Source organism: Polypterus senegalus, chromosome 11 (assembly GCF_016835505.1).
Source record: "Polypterus senegalus isolate Bchr_013 chromosome 11, ASM1683550v1, whole genome shotgun sequence".
NCBI lineage: Eukaryota > Metazoa > Chordata > Cladistia > Polypteriformes > Polypteridae > Polypterus > Polypterus senegalus.
The window spans coordinates 13,288,626-13,306,668 of NC_053164.1; the positions used below are offsets into that span (position 1 = coordinate 13,288,626).

Here is an 18,043-nt window from a genome sequence, read left to right on the forward strand (position 1 = left end):
GATGAGACACTGGAGGTTTGGCCCAGAGCGGCTGATCCCTCAACAAACCTAGTCCTTATGGGCAAAGGTAGGGCAGTGGCTACAGCCACAGGAGAACAAGCCCTCCCATGTAATAGAACAGGTGGCCTGCTACCTGCTCCTGGAAACACTACCCTGTGGCTTCCCCAGCCGGTCTGGAGTAAACAATTCCAAAATATGGCAGAGCTCATGGCCTCGCAGTCTGGGGGAGCTGAACCATCCCTTAGTCAAACTCGGCCAGAGTGTGTCCCAGAATGGGAGGAAACCACGCCTCTTGAGGTCAGCCCTGACCCTCTCTCTCTTTTGCAGTTTCAATTTAGAGAGACGCCGGCTTCTTTTAAAAGGGAGCAGTGGAATGATGACTCCCTTAAGTTTGCCAAAAATGCAGTGGTAGTGGTCAACAGCCAGTTGATGCCACAGGGTCCTCACTTTGTGCTAGAAAATGACCTTTTCTATCGCGTAGCTGAGCATGACGGGCAGGATCCTGCAGACATTCCGGTGGCAGGTCTGTGAGTTAGCACACGCCCACCTCCTAGTTGGCCATTTGGGCACCAAGAAAACCCTGGAGTGGATCAAGCTCTGATTCTACTGGCCGGGAATCAATGAGGAGGTTGGTGCTTTTGCACTTCCTGCCCGGAGTGTCAATTGCGACAAATTCCTAAAAAGGACCATGCTCCTCTTGTTCCTATTCCCCTGATTGATGTTCCCTTCCACAAAATTGGGGTCAATTTAGTCGAACCTCTAGAGCTATCAGCCTGAGGACACAAGTACATTTTAGTCCTTGTGGATTACGCTACCAAATACCCCAAAGCTGTTCCGTTGCACTCAGCCACTTCCAAAGACATCGTACGGGAATTACTAGGGGTCTTTGCGCACGTTGGCATCCCAAAGGAAGTCTTGATGGACCAGGGGATGCCTTTTACCTTGGAGATGTTCAAGGAGACTGCTAAGTTACTGAAAATAAAGCATTTAAAGACTGCGGTGTATTACTCTCAAACTGAAAGTTTGGTAGAGAGGTTCAGTCAAACTCAAACAAATGCTGCGTAAGGTGGTCATCGAGGATGGAAGGAACTGGGATCAGCTCCTCTCTCTCATCCTTTTTGCCTACTGGGAAGTCCCACAAGCCTCCATGGGGTTCTCCCCTTTTTATTATTGTATGGGCAACAACCCCGGGGCATATAGGATATCTTAAAAAAAGGATGAGAAAAAGAGGCTCTTCCCTCTACAAATATATTGGAATATATCGTGCAATTACATGATAGATTTGGTAAGATTCAGCCCCTCCTTAAAAGTCACATGGAAGAGGCTCAAGTAGCACAGGTCCGTTATTACAACCATGGCACCGCTCTCTGGGAGTTTCGCCTGGGAGATCGTATCATGGTCCTAGTACCTACCTCCCACTCTAAGTTGCTTGCCCATTGGCAAGGTCCCTATGAAGTTAAGGAGAGGAAAGGACTCATCAACAATTTGGTGAGTCAACCCAATCATCGGCCGAGGAAGTGGGCTTATCATGTAAACCTGCTGAAACCGTGGAAGGACAGGAATCCCAATCCCTCCTCCGGTCAGCCCTGCTCACTCTTTGCTCACATGGCTAGCATTAACTTCGGTGCGGATTTAAGTCCCAGACAACGATGGTAGCTGGAAACAGTCACTGCATGAAAAGAGCTGTAATCGGACAAATATGGCATGGGAAATCTCCGCTAAACTCTAAGTTTGCCAGATGTATGAGGTAGAGTGCTTGAAAAGGTAGCATGCAAAAGGAAATTTTGTGAAACAACCAGATACCTTATGTTTGTGGATGTATACAGGAATCGGTGGAAGTTTCAAAGAATTCTCACAGCTAGCAATGAGGTGTGATGGCTGTGAGGTGTAAGACCCTTTCATATGTTAATGACTATCAAGTAGATGTGTTGTCTTTGTTATCATAGCCGGGTGGGGGGATTAGCAGCAGGCTGCATACTGTTCTTGCCGAAGAGGCTAACCAGGCAGTAATGACATATCTGCTAGAGGAATTGAAGATGATTTTTGCAGATGCAGACCCTGAGTGTATAAAGGGTAATTTATTCACTTAATATTTGTATATAAAGGGGAATTGTTATTATAATTATGTTCATGTCCCCTTTATTGTTGTCCCTCTAATAATTTGAATCGGTTTTGTCACTTATATGAATTATTTTTTTATTCAGCATGCTGTAGGACTTACTATGAGACATTGCGGAGGAAATACAAAGAGACTCCATTAAGATAGAGGCTAAACACCGACAAAGGAAAAGACGAGTAAGTGTACAAATTAATATATATATATATATATATATATATATATATATATATATATATATATATATATATATATATATATATAAAAAGTTTGGTACATCTCTGGGTGTTTTTAGGGGTTAACATATGGTGTGTTTTACAGTTGCTGGAGTCCAGGTCTAGAGTCACCCAAACAGATGCAGAGAGAGAACTTTGGCAGACTGCAATTCTGGACCTGATGTCCGATGAAGAGGATGCCATCGTTGATGGAAGACCGGTGTGGGTTGTGAGGTCTCCACCTCACAGGAACCCACAATTGTCTGAGCTTTGCCAGCAGCTTCAGTCCAGATTGGACGCGGATATGCGCTATGCTCTTAGATGGAATCGGGCCAGAAGATGATTAATTTTTGCAACTTTAATAAGCACTGGTGCATGTATTTGTTTCAGTTTGTTTCATTGCTTTTAATTTACTTGCACCGTCATGTTTGCACATTTTTTCTCCATATTTTCAGTTTTTTCTTATTCTTACGTTGTATATTTATTAGTGTTTGGTTTTATTTTAATAAAAAATTTTCTGAATCAATGTTATTCTCATTTTTTAAATGGTGCGGGGGATGTATAGCACAGTTAGTGTATATGGTCCGTCTATATACCTGCCCAATAACCAATTAAGTCACTAAGCTATGAGGGCTTGGGTTGGGCTGAATAAAAATTGTGACCAATGGAAGTTGTGCAGAGGTGTAAAATGCAAATGGTTCTTGAGGTGTGAATGTCTCCTTGAAAGAGCCTTGAGTGGATTATTTGCCATGGCAACAAATGGCTGTACAATGGAAGAATCCCTCAGCAAGATACATCCGAATTGGTATCAATCCGGAAGTATCCGAGGTTGGTGGAATTTGATGTATACGCTCAGTGGTACTTGTAGATACTACCGAAAATCAGTGGTTTATACAGGAGTTTCCTAGTACAGATACACCTCTTTTCATGCAGTGAGTTATCCTGTCTTTCTTGGATGTAGTGAGTGAAAACCCCAGGTGGACCTCTCTGGTTGAGCACAACATTGTGACAGATCCCGGGGTTATAGTCCGAGAATTTGTCTTCCCTCGGCAAAAAGGGCTGAAGTGGAGCTTGAGATCAAACAAATGCTAGAACTAGGTGTAAATGAGGACTTCCGTTGGCTTAATCCAGTCTCCCAATTCAATTCTTATCCAATGCAACGAGTGGATGACCTCCTCGAGTGGCTTGGACAGGCTCAATATTTGACCACACTGGACATGACAAAAGGGTACTGGCAGGTTCCTTTAATGGACTATGCAAAGGCTAAGACCGCGTTTAGCACCCCTAGCGGACACTGGCAGTATTGTGTCCTTCCATTTGGGTTACATGTGGCTCCAGCTACCTTCCAGCATCTGGTGGACAAAGTATTCAGGCCTCATAACTCATATAGTGCCGCCTACCTGGATGATGTGGTCATCTATTCCAGCACGTGGATGGAATGCCTACAGCAGGTAAAAGCGGACACTTGGTGAGGCCGGGATTCGGATTAATCCCAGAAATGTTTCTTTGGATTGTGCGAAGCCAAGTATATAGGCTACCTGGTGGGTCAGGGTACCGTGAAACCACAGTGCTCCAAAGTAGAGGCCATTTTGAAACCAAGTGGCAGGTCCAAGCCTTTTTGGAGTAGTGGGATACTACTGCTTGTTTGTGCCCTGGTTCTCAGACAGAGCGGTGCCATTAACTGATTTGACAAGGAAGAGGGCCCCAAACATTGTGGTATGGACTGAAAGCACAGGTGCTGCATTTAGTGACTTGAAGCAGGCCCTTACGTCCACACCTATTTTGAAAGCTCCTAACTTTTCCTTACCTTTCATCCTCCAGTTGGATGTTTCAGACACAAGCCTGGGGTCCGTTCTGAGCCAAAACGTCAATGGTGCGTTACACCCCATTATGTTCCTAAGCCGGAAACTGTTGGAGCGGGAGACCAGGTACGTGGCAGTGGAGAGAGAGGCTTTGGCGATTAAATGGGCAATTACTCAGCTGAGGTACTACCTGCTGGACCGGGAATTCACCCTTGTCACAGACCATGCACCTCTACAGTGGTTGGCCCTGCACAAGGAGTCGAATCCACGGGTCACCAGGTGGTTTCTTGACCTCCAGCCGTACAAGTTTTCACTCGTTCATCGCCGGGCACTCTTCATGCCAATGTTGATGCCCTTTCTCAGGTTCACAACCTCTCAGTCAGGGTCGCCCAACCCGACAGGTCGGGGCTGAGGGAGGGGCCTTGTCACACACGTGCGCATGGGATGTCACGTCCGGGCTTGCACCAATGGCAGAAGACCTTCATGAGCCCGACCCCTTTGACTTCACTTCCTGTCTTCCCCTTTATAAGCCTCCACCTTTTCCCTATTCCATCAGTTCTGTTTTGGACTCGGTTGTGTGCACATCAGTGCGGTATTCATTTGATCAACTTTGCAGCCAGGAAATCATTTATACGTGTGGCTGCCCCAAACCTTTTTATGACTCTTATATCTGTTTTTTGTAACAATAGATAGATAGATAGATAGATAGATAGATAGTTGGATAGATAGATAGATAGATAGATAGATAGATAGGCTATATATGATAAATAGATAGATAGATAGATAGATAGATAGATAGATAGATAGATAGATAGATAGATAGATAGATAGATAGATAGATAGATAGATAGATAGATAGATAGATAGATAGATGGATTTACATTTATTTGCTTTGCTTATCCAAAGTGACTTACAACAGAGGAGAAAATAATTAATTAACATTAGGCTAGGACTTGTTTGTTCAGCAAGTGTAGTAGGACAAGCAACAAAAGTTGATTGCCACAAGTGAAGAGATGTAATAAGTAATAAATTTGCAATCATAGATTACAATCAATAAATCAATTAAACTTAAACAACTAACCAAGAATATAAAGTATTCCAGTGCAAAGTTTACTTTTTTTCAATTAGACAGACTACAACCTTCTTCATTGAATAGACTGATATTCACAGAACAGATGGGTTGGCTGGTTTAACTAACAGTGAGCCAAGCTGTACAGGACTGGTGTTGAACAGACTGGCTGGCTGGGATCACAAGAAGCACGGTTTTTGCCAGGTTGAGCTGTAGGTGGTTGTCTTTCATCCAGGTTGAGATATCAGTAAGACATGCAGAGACTCTAGGCAATACTCTAGGTGTATTGTCGGGGGGAATGACAGGTACAGCTGTGTAGCATCAGCATAGCACTGATAAGAGTGATTGGATGATGGAACTCAGCAAGGTGGTGTACAGAGAGGAGTAGAGGACCCAGCACCAATCCTTGGGGAACACCAGTGCATGACTGGTGTGCTTTTGACAGCTCCCCTCACAATGACACACTGTAGAATTTGCCTGAGATGTAGGACTCAAACCATCTGAGAGCAGTCCCAGTGATGCCAAGGTCAAAGACGGTGGCAAGAAGGATGTTGTGGTTGACCGTGTCAAAGGCCGAAAACAGATCTAGCAGAATTAGGACAGATGACATGTTGGTAGCTCTAACAAGTCATAGATGGTCGACCACAGTCAGCAAAGCTGTCTCAGTTGAGTGGTTCCTCTTGAAGCCGGGCTGGTTGGTATCGAGCAAAACGTTATTTGTCCTGGTGGTACCCTGGGGTACATTTGGCCCGATATGTGCTGGTGAAACAATAAATGTGCCAATGGGCAATCAGGAAACTGATCAAGAAGGAGACGTGACAGAAACAAAAAAGAAGAGCAATGGCATCTGCTGAGTATGAAGCAAATTTCAGAAGCCGATTATGTGGAAGGAAGAAAAAGAATGAGAGCTCTATAATAATATACTGTACATATATTGTTAGCAGTGGTTTCAGAATGTTTTCAGACCCTTTCACTTTCTGTACAACTTATTTTGATATAGATTTATTTTAAAATGGATACATTTTCCATTTTTGCCATTAAATCTACATTCAATAACTTATAATGACAAAGTGAAAACATGTCTTCAGATAGGTTTGAAAATGTATTACAATCATTACTTACATTTTCTTATTCAGAGAAGCACCCTTTACTGTGGTACTCCAAGTTGTGCTCAGGTGCCTCGTGTTTTCTTTAATTCTATTTGAGATGTTTCTAGAACTTGATTGGAGTCCACCTGTGGTAAATTGAATTGATTGGACATCATTTAGAAAGTCACACGTGTACCTGTGTATAGAAGATCCATAATTTACACTGTATATCAGTACAAAAACCAAGCCAGAAAGTCCAAGGAACTCTATATAGACCTCTGCGATCATACTGTGGTCAGGTAAAAAATATGGCAAGGGGATGAAACCATTTCTAAAATGTGGAGTGTTCTCAGAAGCACAGTGACCACACTGAGAAGAAGTTCGGAATCCGCCAGGACTTTTCTTAAAGTTGTCCATCCTTCCAAAGTGAGTAACTGGACAAAAAGAAGCCATGAACAGGGAGGTGACTGAGAAACTAATGGTCACTGTAAGAGATCTTCAAAATATCTTCTTTTGAGATGGCAGAACCTGTTGAATGAATGACATCTTAGCAGCACTCCATCAAACAGGAAAAGATTCTCTGATCTGACAACAACCGAGCTCTTTGGGCAGAACTCCAAGTGCTATGTCTGGCAAAGATCAGACAATGAACATTATCTGCCTACTGCTATCCCTACACTGAAGCATGGTGGGGGCAGCATCAGGCTATGGTGTGCTTCTAAGTGACAGGACATGCAGATGGTCAGAAGTGAGGGAAAGATGAATGTAGCCAAATACAAGTAGGTCCTTGAAGAAAACCATCTTAGACTGCACACCATTTCAGACTTGGATGACATTTCACCTTTCAGTATGTCAATGGATATCCAAGACAACATTAGAATGGCTTCAGGACAAGTCTCTGAGCGTCCTTGAGTGGCCCAGCTAAAGCTCAAGACTTAAACCTCATAAGATATGTGTGGAGAGACCTGAGATTGCAGTTTACAGACATTTCCCATCCAGTCTAATGGACCTTGAGAGGATCTTTCAGGAAAAATGGGATAAACTGCCAAAATCCAGGTGTGTAAAACTTGTACAGACTTACCCAAGACAACTCAAAGCTGGAATTGCTGCCAAAAGGGTTTCTTACAAAGTACTTAATTAAGGGTCTCAATACTTATATGAAGGCGAGACTTCAGATTTTGATTTTCAAGAAATTTGCAAACCTTTCTGAAAATATGTTTTCACTTTTTCATTAACAGTTATTTAGTTTAGATTAATGTGCAGATATTGAAAATGTATCTACTTGGATTCTACAAACAATAAAGTGTGCAGAAATGGATGAGGTCTGAATACTTCCTCAAGGCACTGTTAATATATAAATACAAGATACAGATCATTCTCCATGAGATTCATGTCCTGACTTGGCAGCAAAACAGGTAATTCATTCTGTAAACTGGAAGAATCAGGTAAAAGGCAAAACAAAAGAAAATCAAAATAAAATGGACTGACCGAAAACCAAATCAAAGCCAAAAATCAAGGTCAAATAAGAGCCAATAAGTCAAAAAATAGGCAAGACAAGAAGAGTAAATACACAATAAGTCAAAATGAAAGTGAGGATTTTATCCACAGATCAAATAAAGCTCAGAGCAAAAGGCTGACCTTTAATGCCATCTGCTGATTAAGTCAAGGTCACAACCCTAAAGACCACGCACCCTAGAAATGCAGGCCATTACCCTGACAACAGTACACAATGTGGCTTCTCTAGCACCAAAATGCCAAAATTCAGCCTAAACCATGAAATATAACCCTGAGAAACACAAGTCTGCTGGATCCATCTGGTTTCCAAAAGAAATAATTATGAAATCAAGTCAGAAGGCAAGGGGTGTGAAGGGCATTAAACTTGGCCCAGGACCGACCTTCTGGACCATACCCATTCCAATGCATCAGATATTCCATTGTCAACCCTTGTTTTCTAGAATTCACCAGATATTGCACCTGATATTCTTCCGTGCCATCTACCAGAATGTGAACGGTGTGATGGATACCGGGCGTCAGCAAGCCCAAACACCGACACAAACACAGAATCACTGTCCCAAATAAAGGTTGTTTATCAACAACAAATACCTCCAACATGGTACATAAGCACAAACCACAGGTTTTCTCTCTTCCCAATAACTCACTCTTTCTCATCATCGCACTGCCCTCCTTCAGTCAAGTGTTACCTCTCTACCTCCCAGCTCCAACTCGCCTGGATAAGGGAGTGTGGTCCCTTTTATTATAGATCTGGGAGTTCTTCTGGTGCCATGGCGATTGCCCGATCAAAGCACTTCCGGGTCACACAGCGCCCTCTTGCGGCACCCCGTAACCCCAGCAGGGCTTCTCTGCCGGACTACATTTCCCAGCATGCCCTGCTGACTTCCCAAAGGGCATCAACAACCAGGGATGCTGCCATCTAGGGTACTGGGGAAATAAAAAGACACCAATGATATCTTCTCTTAATAATGGTCCACTCTTTCCGGTCCTTCCTTCCAGATTTTCTTCTGGCTGGGATGCCCCTTTAGCCCACATGGCATCTACAACAATAATATGGGCTGCTACAAACTGGTCTTTACCTTGAAACATGAAAAGTGGAATGGATTTTAAAATGCGCTGGTAGTGATAAACTATAAGATACTGGACTCACCTGGCATCTGATGATTTATGGGCCAATAAACCTGAGGGGTAACTTACGAGAAGGAACTTTAAGCCAAATATCTCTCGTTGCCAGCTACACTCTGTGACCTACTTTTAAAATCAGTGCCTTTTGTGTTTCTTGTCCGCAAAGCACTTTATAGTTAATCTTGCTTTCTTTAGATTTTTATGAACAATGTCCAGTTTGTCATGAAGGTTTTTAACATAATCCTAACACGGAACAGCTCGTGGGGAGGACAGTGACTCAAACGCTTGGGGACTGAATCCATACTGGCACTTAAAACGGAGACATCTTTAAATATGACTGAAGAAGGACATTCCTGGAAAATTCTTCCATAGGCAACATATCAACCCAATCATCCTGTTTAGAATTTACCGCAAAGCATAAATATTTTTAGAAAACCTACCTACTTTAACCAGAATTGTGGTATAGCCCTTGGAGGGAGGTAGATCTGTGACTAAGTCCCTGGAAATGTGCTCCCAGAGACGTGATAGCACCAAAAATGACTGGAGCAAACCCAAAGGAAGTCCACTGGTTTTCTTAATGTGACAGTGACTATGTATTCTTTTATGTCTGTTGTCCATCCTCTTCACAAAAATGTATTTGATTTAATAAATTCATCATCTGGACCACCCATGGATGTCCAAACATAGGTGATTGATGGCACAGATCTAGCATCTTTAATATTTAGAGTGATATTTGGCTGCCTTTGAACACTATGAACTTGATTCAGAATATCTTGTTTATCTGGTACATTTAGCCAATAATTTTGTCTGAATCAATAATAGGTGAGGAGTTCTCAAAGCACCCATTGGGCTCATCTATACGACAAAGGGTGTCTACCACTACCGTTTATTCTGCCTGGATGATACGCTAATGTGAAATGGAATTGGCAGAAGAAAAAAAGCCCATCATGCCTGACGATTATGAATTTGTAATGCCCAGGGCACTCCAGCAACCCCAACCCCGACACAGACAGGCAGGACACAAGTTCAGCACACAGCACATGTTGTATTCATCCGTGGGGAAATGCTTAATAATATTCCCCACTCCTCAGCACAGTACATATAGAGCCAACAAATACAGCACAGTCGTTTTGCCTCCAGTGCTCCATACAGGCTTCGTCCTTCTTGCTCCCGATGAAGTGCTGCCCGTCCCATTAGGGCTGTCCTCCTCCATGATGGGGAGTCGATGTGACCTGGTCCACGGCTCTGCCCTGAAAAGACAAAACAAGACAGGGACGAGGAGGCTGCTGGCCTCTTAAACGGACAGCGCCTCCGGCCATAGCCCAGGTTAAAGCACTCATAACAATGTCGCTCCCCTCTTCGCCCCGTGCCCAATGAACGTGGAAGCAGAAGAGGAAGTTACAATACCTCTCAAGCTCGGCAAAGGTTAGTGCGGAGCGGAGAAAGCAGAGAGAAGCCCTTCTCCGCACTATTTGAAGACTCTGTCTTCCTTTACTGGTTCTTCCTTTTGTTCTGGGGTGCAGCAAAAGTCTGGGTCTCTCTATGGCAGAAAGAAAGCCCCCATGCTCTCTGCACCCCCATAGACTTGGTGGTATAATGTGGTCTGGATACCAGCACAGACAACCCGACACCTTAGATTTGCCTTGGCCAATTCTGTTTCAACCGAGTGATTGGTCATTACCCCCCACATCTACTGTTGGACTTCAGGCTACATGTCTCCCTTCCGATATCACATCCGGGAACAAGTCGCTTGGATTTCTGGTTTTATGTACAGTACAGGAAGTACTCACCTGCACTGCCTAATCTGCATGGGTGTGCCACGCGGTGGGCTTGCGCCCTGCCCAGGATTTGTTCCTGCCTTGCGCCCTGTGTTGGCTATGATTGGCTCCAGCAGACCCCCGTGATCCTGGGGACTTCCCGGGTCCTCCCTGCGTGGAGTTTGCATGTGGAGTTTGCATGTTCTCCCAGTGTGGATTTCCTCGCACAGTCCAAAGACATGCAGGTTAGGCGCATTGGCGATTTTAAATGGTCCCTAGTGTGTGTGCGTGCCCTGCGGTGGGTTTGTTTCCTGCCTTGCACCCTGTGTTGGCTGGGTTTGGCTCCAGCAGACCCCTGTGACCCTGTGTTAGGATATAGCAGGTTGGATAATGACAGACTGACTGACTGTTCTGTGAATATCTGTCTGAAAAAGTAAAAATAAAAACTTTGTATAAGATTGTAGTCTATGACTGTAAATGTATGAGTTATTACATCTTTTCATTTGTGGCTATCAAATTTTGTTATCTGTCCTATTACACTTGCTGAACAAACAGACCCTCACGTAATGTTACTTAATTGTTTACCTCTTTTGTAAGTCGCTTTGGATAAAAGTATCTGCTAAGCAAATAAATGTAAATGTAACAAATAGGTTATTTTCGTGAAGGTGTCAAAGGACTTTCTTAACATGTTTCACATGCATAGATAAGACTTTGAAAAAAATCTAAGTATCATCTATGTATACCAATACACACTTCCCCAGTAAATCTCCAAAAATATCATTAACAAAGGACTGAAAAACAGCTGGAACATTAGCTAATTCATATGGTATTACTCTGTCCAGTTGTGGTATTAAAGTCAGTATTCCATTCATCCCTTTCTCGAATTCCAAGAAGATTATTTGCACTTCTTAAATCTAAATGGGTGAGGCGGAAGCCACATGAAGTAGCGCCCACAGTCCCTACAGTACCCAGGAAACACACAAACAGGGCTAAGTTGGCAAATTCCAAGTGTCATGATGCCGTGTGGGAATCCAGGGCACTGCTGCAACCCAGAGAGGTTGCCATTTAAGGACCCGGGGAAGATATTGCCCTGTTCACACTCTTTCTCCCAGTCCTTCCATTGTCCACCTGTCCCTCACAGAGGGTTATTTTATTTAACTCTCTGAAATCAACACAAGGTCGAAGACTATTAGGTGGGGTTATAAAACCATTGTGCACGCTTTCTGTGATATATTGTTCCATAGAATCATTTTCTTGCCGTCACAAAGCATAAACTTTCCCTTTTGGCATTGTGGCCCCTGGAAATAAGTTAATAGTGTAATTATAGTCACAGTATGGGGGTATCACTAGGGCTTGTTGCTTATTAAAAACATCAGCATATTCAGAATGTTCAGAAGGCAGGATTGATATTGTGCTACAAAAGACTAGCTTTGGTACAGTCACCAAGCAATTCTGAACGCAGTACATGCTCCACTTTTGGACTCCCAGTTAAGAAGAGGATTGTGCTTGTGCAACCAGGGGCATCCGAGGATTATTTGAGGCAAAGGAGACTGAATAACAAAAAAAAAGGACAATGTTTCTTCATGAAAGATTTCTATCTTGACTGACAGAATAATCTAAATGCCCAGAGTCAGTGGACTAACTATCCACTTAAAGGACTCAAATTTTATATGAAAAATATACTGGAGTGATATATAAACGCTAAATCATGGAGGAGCTAATAAAATTTCCATCTGAGCCTGAATCAGTCAGAGCAACTGTGACAGTATTATTAACCATACACTGCATGCACTGAATTGCAAAAAGTTATTTGCACAGGGTTTGTCTACAAGCTCCCACCCTACCAATCCCGAGGTAGAGTGGGTGTATTAGTTTCCCAGCAGTTTAGGGCAGTTAGTCACCTTGTTTCCCGTTTCTTCAAAGTAAAAACAAAGTTTTTCCTTTACTTGGCACTGCTGTTCACTAATACTAATTGCTGTTTTGCCCAATTCCATAGGTTCCAGAGCAGTCTTCCATTCACTTGATCTAATGATCATTCCCCATTCCCAACTCTTTTCTAACTTTCTCTCTGATAGACTTTGTCAAGTGTGTTCCCAAGATTGTGGCTAGCTAACTCATCCTTTATGTCAGGGGCTTCATCCTCGTTTAAAGATCGGAATTAGTGCCACATCATCCCAACGAGCTTCACTAGCTAACATTCTAAACTCCACAATATATTCAATTATGGACTATGAACCTGGACGACAAGCTAATAATCCATAATAACATTTTCCAGAATTCCTACATAAAAAGGCAATGAAAGCCAGCACTTATTGTTAGTGTCATTGTGATAGAAGTTTAACACCTTATTAAAGAATGAAACATCCTCTAACAGGACAATTCAGTAATCAGGCAGGAGAAAAGCTGTTCATTATATCTTTTAATTACTCCTCAGTAAAATGCCTTGGAGAAAGCATTCATCAAGAGCAGTCTGTTACAGCATGATCAGAATGGTCCCAGAAACAAAGAATAGAAGTGCATTTTAAAAGCTATTGAATTTACATACAGAGGGATCACACTCCTCAGCCTCCCTGGAAAACTCTATTCGGGGGTCCTGGAGAGGAGGGTCCATCAGATAGTCGAATCTCGGATTCAGGAGGAACAGTGTGGTTTTCATCCTGGTCGGGGAACAGTGGACCAGCTCTACACCCTTAGCAGAGTCCTGGAGGGTGCATGGGAGTTTGCCCGACCGGTCTACATGTGTTTTGTGGACTTGGAAAAGGCATTCGACCGTGTCCCTCGGGGAATCCTGTGGGGGGTGCTCCGGGAGTATGGGGTACCGGACCCCTGATAAGAGCTGTTCGGTCTCTGTACAACCGGTGTCAGAGCTTGGTCCGCATTGCCGGCAGTAAGTAAAACCCGTTTCCAGTGAGAGTTGGACTCCGCCAGGTCTGCCCTTTGTCACCAATTCTGTTCATAACTTTTATGGACAGAATTTCTAGGCACTGCCAGGGCGTTGAGGGGGTCCAGTTTGGTGGGCTCAGGATTGGGTCACTGCTTTTTGCAGATGATGTTGTCCTGTTTGCTTCATCAGGCCATGATCTTCAGCTCTCTCTGGAGCGGTTCGCAGCGGAGTGTGAAGCGGCTGGGATGAGAATCAGCACCTCCAAATCTGAGACCATGGTCCTCAGCCAGAACAGGGTGGAGTGCCCTCTCAGGGTTGGGATTGAGATCCTGCCCCAAGTGGTGGAGTTCAAGTATCTCGGGTCTTGTTCACGAGTGAGGGAAGAATGGAGTGGGAGATCGACAGGCAAATCGGTGTGGCATCCGCAGTGATGTGGGCTCTGCATTGGTCTGTCGTGGTGAAAAAGGAGCTGAGCCGTAAGGCAAAGCTCTCAATTTACCAGTCGATCTACGTTCCTACCCTCACCTATGGTCATGAGCTATGGGTAGTGACCGAAAGAACGAGATCGTAAATACAAGCGGCTAAAATGAGTTTCCTCCGCAGGGTGTCTGGGCTTTCCCTTAAAGATAGGGTGAGAAGCTCAGTCATCCGGGAGGGGCTCAGAGTAGATCCGCTGCTCCTCCGCATCAAGAGGAGTCAGATAACGTAAGGTGGCTCGGGCATCTGATCAGGATGCCTCCTGGACGCCTCCCTGGTGAGGTGTTTCGGGCACGTCCAACCGGGAGGAGGCCAAGGCCCCTGGGAAGACCCAGGACACGCTGGAGGGACTATGTCTCTCGGCTGGTCTGGGAACGCCTCGGGATTCCCGGAAGAGCTAGAAGAAGTGGCTGGGGAGAGGGAAGTCTGGGCCTCTCTGCTTAAGCTGCTGCCCCCGCGACCCAATCTCAGATAAGCGGAAGAGGATGGATGGATGGATGGATGGATGAATTTACATACAGTGTCAATCAATGCTTACATTTTACTCTGGTTGGTTCATTGGTTAGTTGGTTTATACCCAAATGATTTAAAATAAAATAAAAGTCTCTTATATTATATTCTGGTTCTTCTTATACCTTTGAGTTGTGCCACCACCCTTGAAATTTCTGTGCATATAACAACTGTCCATTCTCGTTTATAGGACATGTGCTTAGTCATCCTTCAGTTCATTGTTTATATTACATGAACCTTTCTTCTGGTGCATTCTTTATTTACTTGGCCATCTCAGTATTTTTCCTAAACCAATTTTTGCATTTCAGTGTACATTTTGTTGTTCACTTGACCTTTATCTAGTTTCCAACATTTACTAATCCTTTATGCAATTTCTTAAAGATGAATGCTATGTTACCGTAAAATTATTCTTCCACATCATACATAACAGAAGCCCATGGAAGTGATGATTATAAGCAATATACGTATACAATCGTCTGGATATGTTTTAGGACAAGCTTCAAAGACCACACAACATTGATTTTAGAAACCCAAACACTCATTAGACTGTCCCGACAAATGAATCAGATTAGAATCTGAGGTTCATCAACTTGCAGCAAGGGCCAGAGTTGCTGAGACATTAACCGCAGCTGTTAACTGATTCACCGCCAGTTGTTCCACAGATGTCTGCAACTCTCCTACTTGTTCTTATGGTTTTTATTTCTCCCTGCATACTGTATCTCTCATGCCTCTGCAAGTATGGCACATCTCAGGGTCACTCATTTTTATCCTGTCTTTTTTCAGATAACTAATTTTGTGAGTAAACTGGCGCTATGTCTGGCAAAAACTAGGCGCTGCACATTATCTGCCTAATACTTTAGGCTAACGTCTTAAGTAAAATTCTACAAAAGGCAGTCATTAAGCAGCTAAATGATTACTTGAATCAGCTGCTATTCTTGACAAATTTCAGTCAGGTTTCAGAACAAACCCTGGTACAGAAACTACGCTGGTTAAAGTAGCAAACGATTTGCGGGTTAATGAGGACAGAGGCCGACTATCTGTTCTTGTCCTCTTAGACTTGAGTGCAGCATTTGACACCATAGACCACAGTATTCTTACAAATTGCCTTTGACACTGGGTGGGCCTCTCTGGCAGCATCTTAAATTGGTTTAAGTCTTACTTCATAGGTAGAAAGTTCTTTGTGAGTTGGGGTGATTGTATGGAAAATAAAAAGTCATATATAGCAAAAATAGACATAAAACTAATTAACAGCTTCTATAAGCATTAAACTTAGTGTGAATTAGATATGTCAAGCAAATAGCTTAAATAAAGGCATTTGTCATATTTCTTTTTTAGTTAAGCTCAGGGCAGAACTACTAATATTGAGTAACTCGGAAAGACAGAGTAGGAAGAGAATGACATGCAGAAACTACACGAGGACAGAGAAGGAGAAATGGGGGAAACACCTGTTGTTTGGTCGACTTAAATATAAGGGAAGCAGAAAACAGAATTGAATGGCGAGAAGTAGAAAATATTGGTGGCTAAGAAAGGCCGTGAGAAGCCAGCTGGAGTAGTAAGTCAGAATAGACAGCAAAGGCATTGTTTCTTACGAGGTCAAGATGATAAGAAATGAATATATAAACTTTGATTTTTGGCCTGTTTGGGGCTCAGCTCAGTTTGGCCTAATTGGGTTGAGTCTGTGTTATTGTTTATTGCAATAAACCTAATTACTCCGTTTGCCTATCCTTTGATTCCTCGAGCATTCTTTTAAAGTGAGAATCTTCAGCGTATTTTTTACTTCAACAATTGTACTTCAGAGATCCATGATATATTGTATATGGTATACCACAAGGATCTATCCTAGGCTCACTGCTCTTTTCAACCTACCGTATATACTCGTGGATAACTTCTCCAGCGGATAAGTCGGGTCTTGATTTTATCGTTTCATTTCTGGGATTTTATAATCTCGATCGTATAAGTCGAATGCGGAAAACTCACGCTATTGGTCCAAGAGAGTAACCACGGAGCACACTGTGGGTGTGGCAATGTACTGTATCACTGTGTGCTCCTAACCTCCCTCTCTCTCTCTCTCTCTATTGTGACTACGTGACCACACGGTAATACCCGAAGTATTCCAAAGCGACGTTTGCACTGTTTTGTGTTTTTTGTATCTCACACCCTCATACACCTTTATCGTAAGAGCATCCCTTATCAATGATGGAGTGTTCGATCAGAGGGAAATATGAAAATTAAACGTTGAAGTAGCAAAAGAAATAGAACTGCGCTGCTGCAACAAAATTCAATGTGTCTGAGAAACTGATGCGAGATTGGAGGAGGCAAGAAGATGTAAAAAAATAAAATGTAAGTGTCACATTTTTGAATCAGTCGGGGTCTGATTTTATGATCGATTTTTTGGGCTTCAAGACCCAACTTATATGTGAGTATATACAGTACATGTTTCCATTAGGTCAGATTATCTCAAAACACAAGGTGAGCTACCACAGCTATGCCGATGACACACAGCTTTAAAGACAAGTGGTGGAACTAGAATAAGGGGTGTGGTTGACTGGGTGTTGAAGAAAGAAAGAAAGAAAGAAAGAAAGAAAGAAAGAAAGAAAGAAAGAAAGAAAGACTGTTTGGAGCCAAATAGTGTCTAACAAGTATTTTTTCAGATACATTTTTCAAGACGAGGATGGCTGAATTCACATTTCCATCTCCAAGCCCATTCCTGACTGTCGCAGGAGAGCCACCAGTGCCCTGGCAGAGATGGATTGAGTTGTTTGAATTACGTTTGGTGGCCCTTGATGGCCAGGAAGTGGGAGATGCCAGGAAGAGGGCTCTGATATTGCACTGCTTGGGAGAAGAGGGACGGCATATCTTCTCTATGTTGCAACTGGAGACACCCTACATATGCAGTAGCAAAGGCAGCATTAGCAACATCTTTCAGCTCAGGTTGCTGGATACTTATGCACCATTTCCCTTTTTTTCAAAGAGCTCAATAGCCGGGTAAGTCATTTACTCAGTACGTTTCTGATTTACACAAACTGGCACAGTATTGTAAATTTGTGTGAGGCTGTTGCTTGAATCCGATGACCTTACATTAGAGAAAACACTAGGAAAGCAAACAGAAAACATTGTCATGGTTGCATAAAAGTTACAAGGAGCAAACAAAGAGAGTTCAAATCCAATTCATGCACACAAAGTCACAGCTGTGACTACTTTGTAACACTGTTCAAGCTGTGGGTCAGATCAGCATAATATAATGCAGGCCACATGCCCTGCACAGGGGCAATGACACCAGTGCTGTAACAAGCTTAAGCATGATGCACACTGGTGCCAGACAACTCCTGTGCCCATGACTGCAAGCGAGCCTTAATGTGAGTATCCGCGTGTTCACTCTCCAGTACCCGTTAATTGGGTGCTGCAGTGGGACACACCGTTCTTAATGCACTGCATCTGCATGGTGGGTGGCATGGAAGTCCCAAACCTACTGGATACTGGAGCTAGGG

At 43.3% G+C, this 18,043-nt stretch overlaps 1 protein-coding gene across 1 annotated transcript in view; it reads right to left on the reverse strand.

Moving 5' to 3' along the window:
• The window catches only part of LOC120539715 (putative nuclease HARBI1), a 59,046-nt gene that overhangs the window by 15,499 nt on the left and 25,504 nt on the right, over positions 1-18,043 (reverse strand). Inside the window, exon 2 of the mRNA XM_039770098.1 lies at positions 10,046-10,177. Coding sequence (XP_039626032.1) covers positions 10,046-10,177 — 132 coding nt within the window. The remainder of the gene's footprint in view (positions 1-10,045; positions 10,178-18,043) is intronic.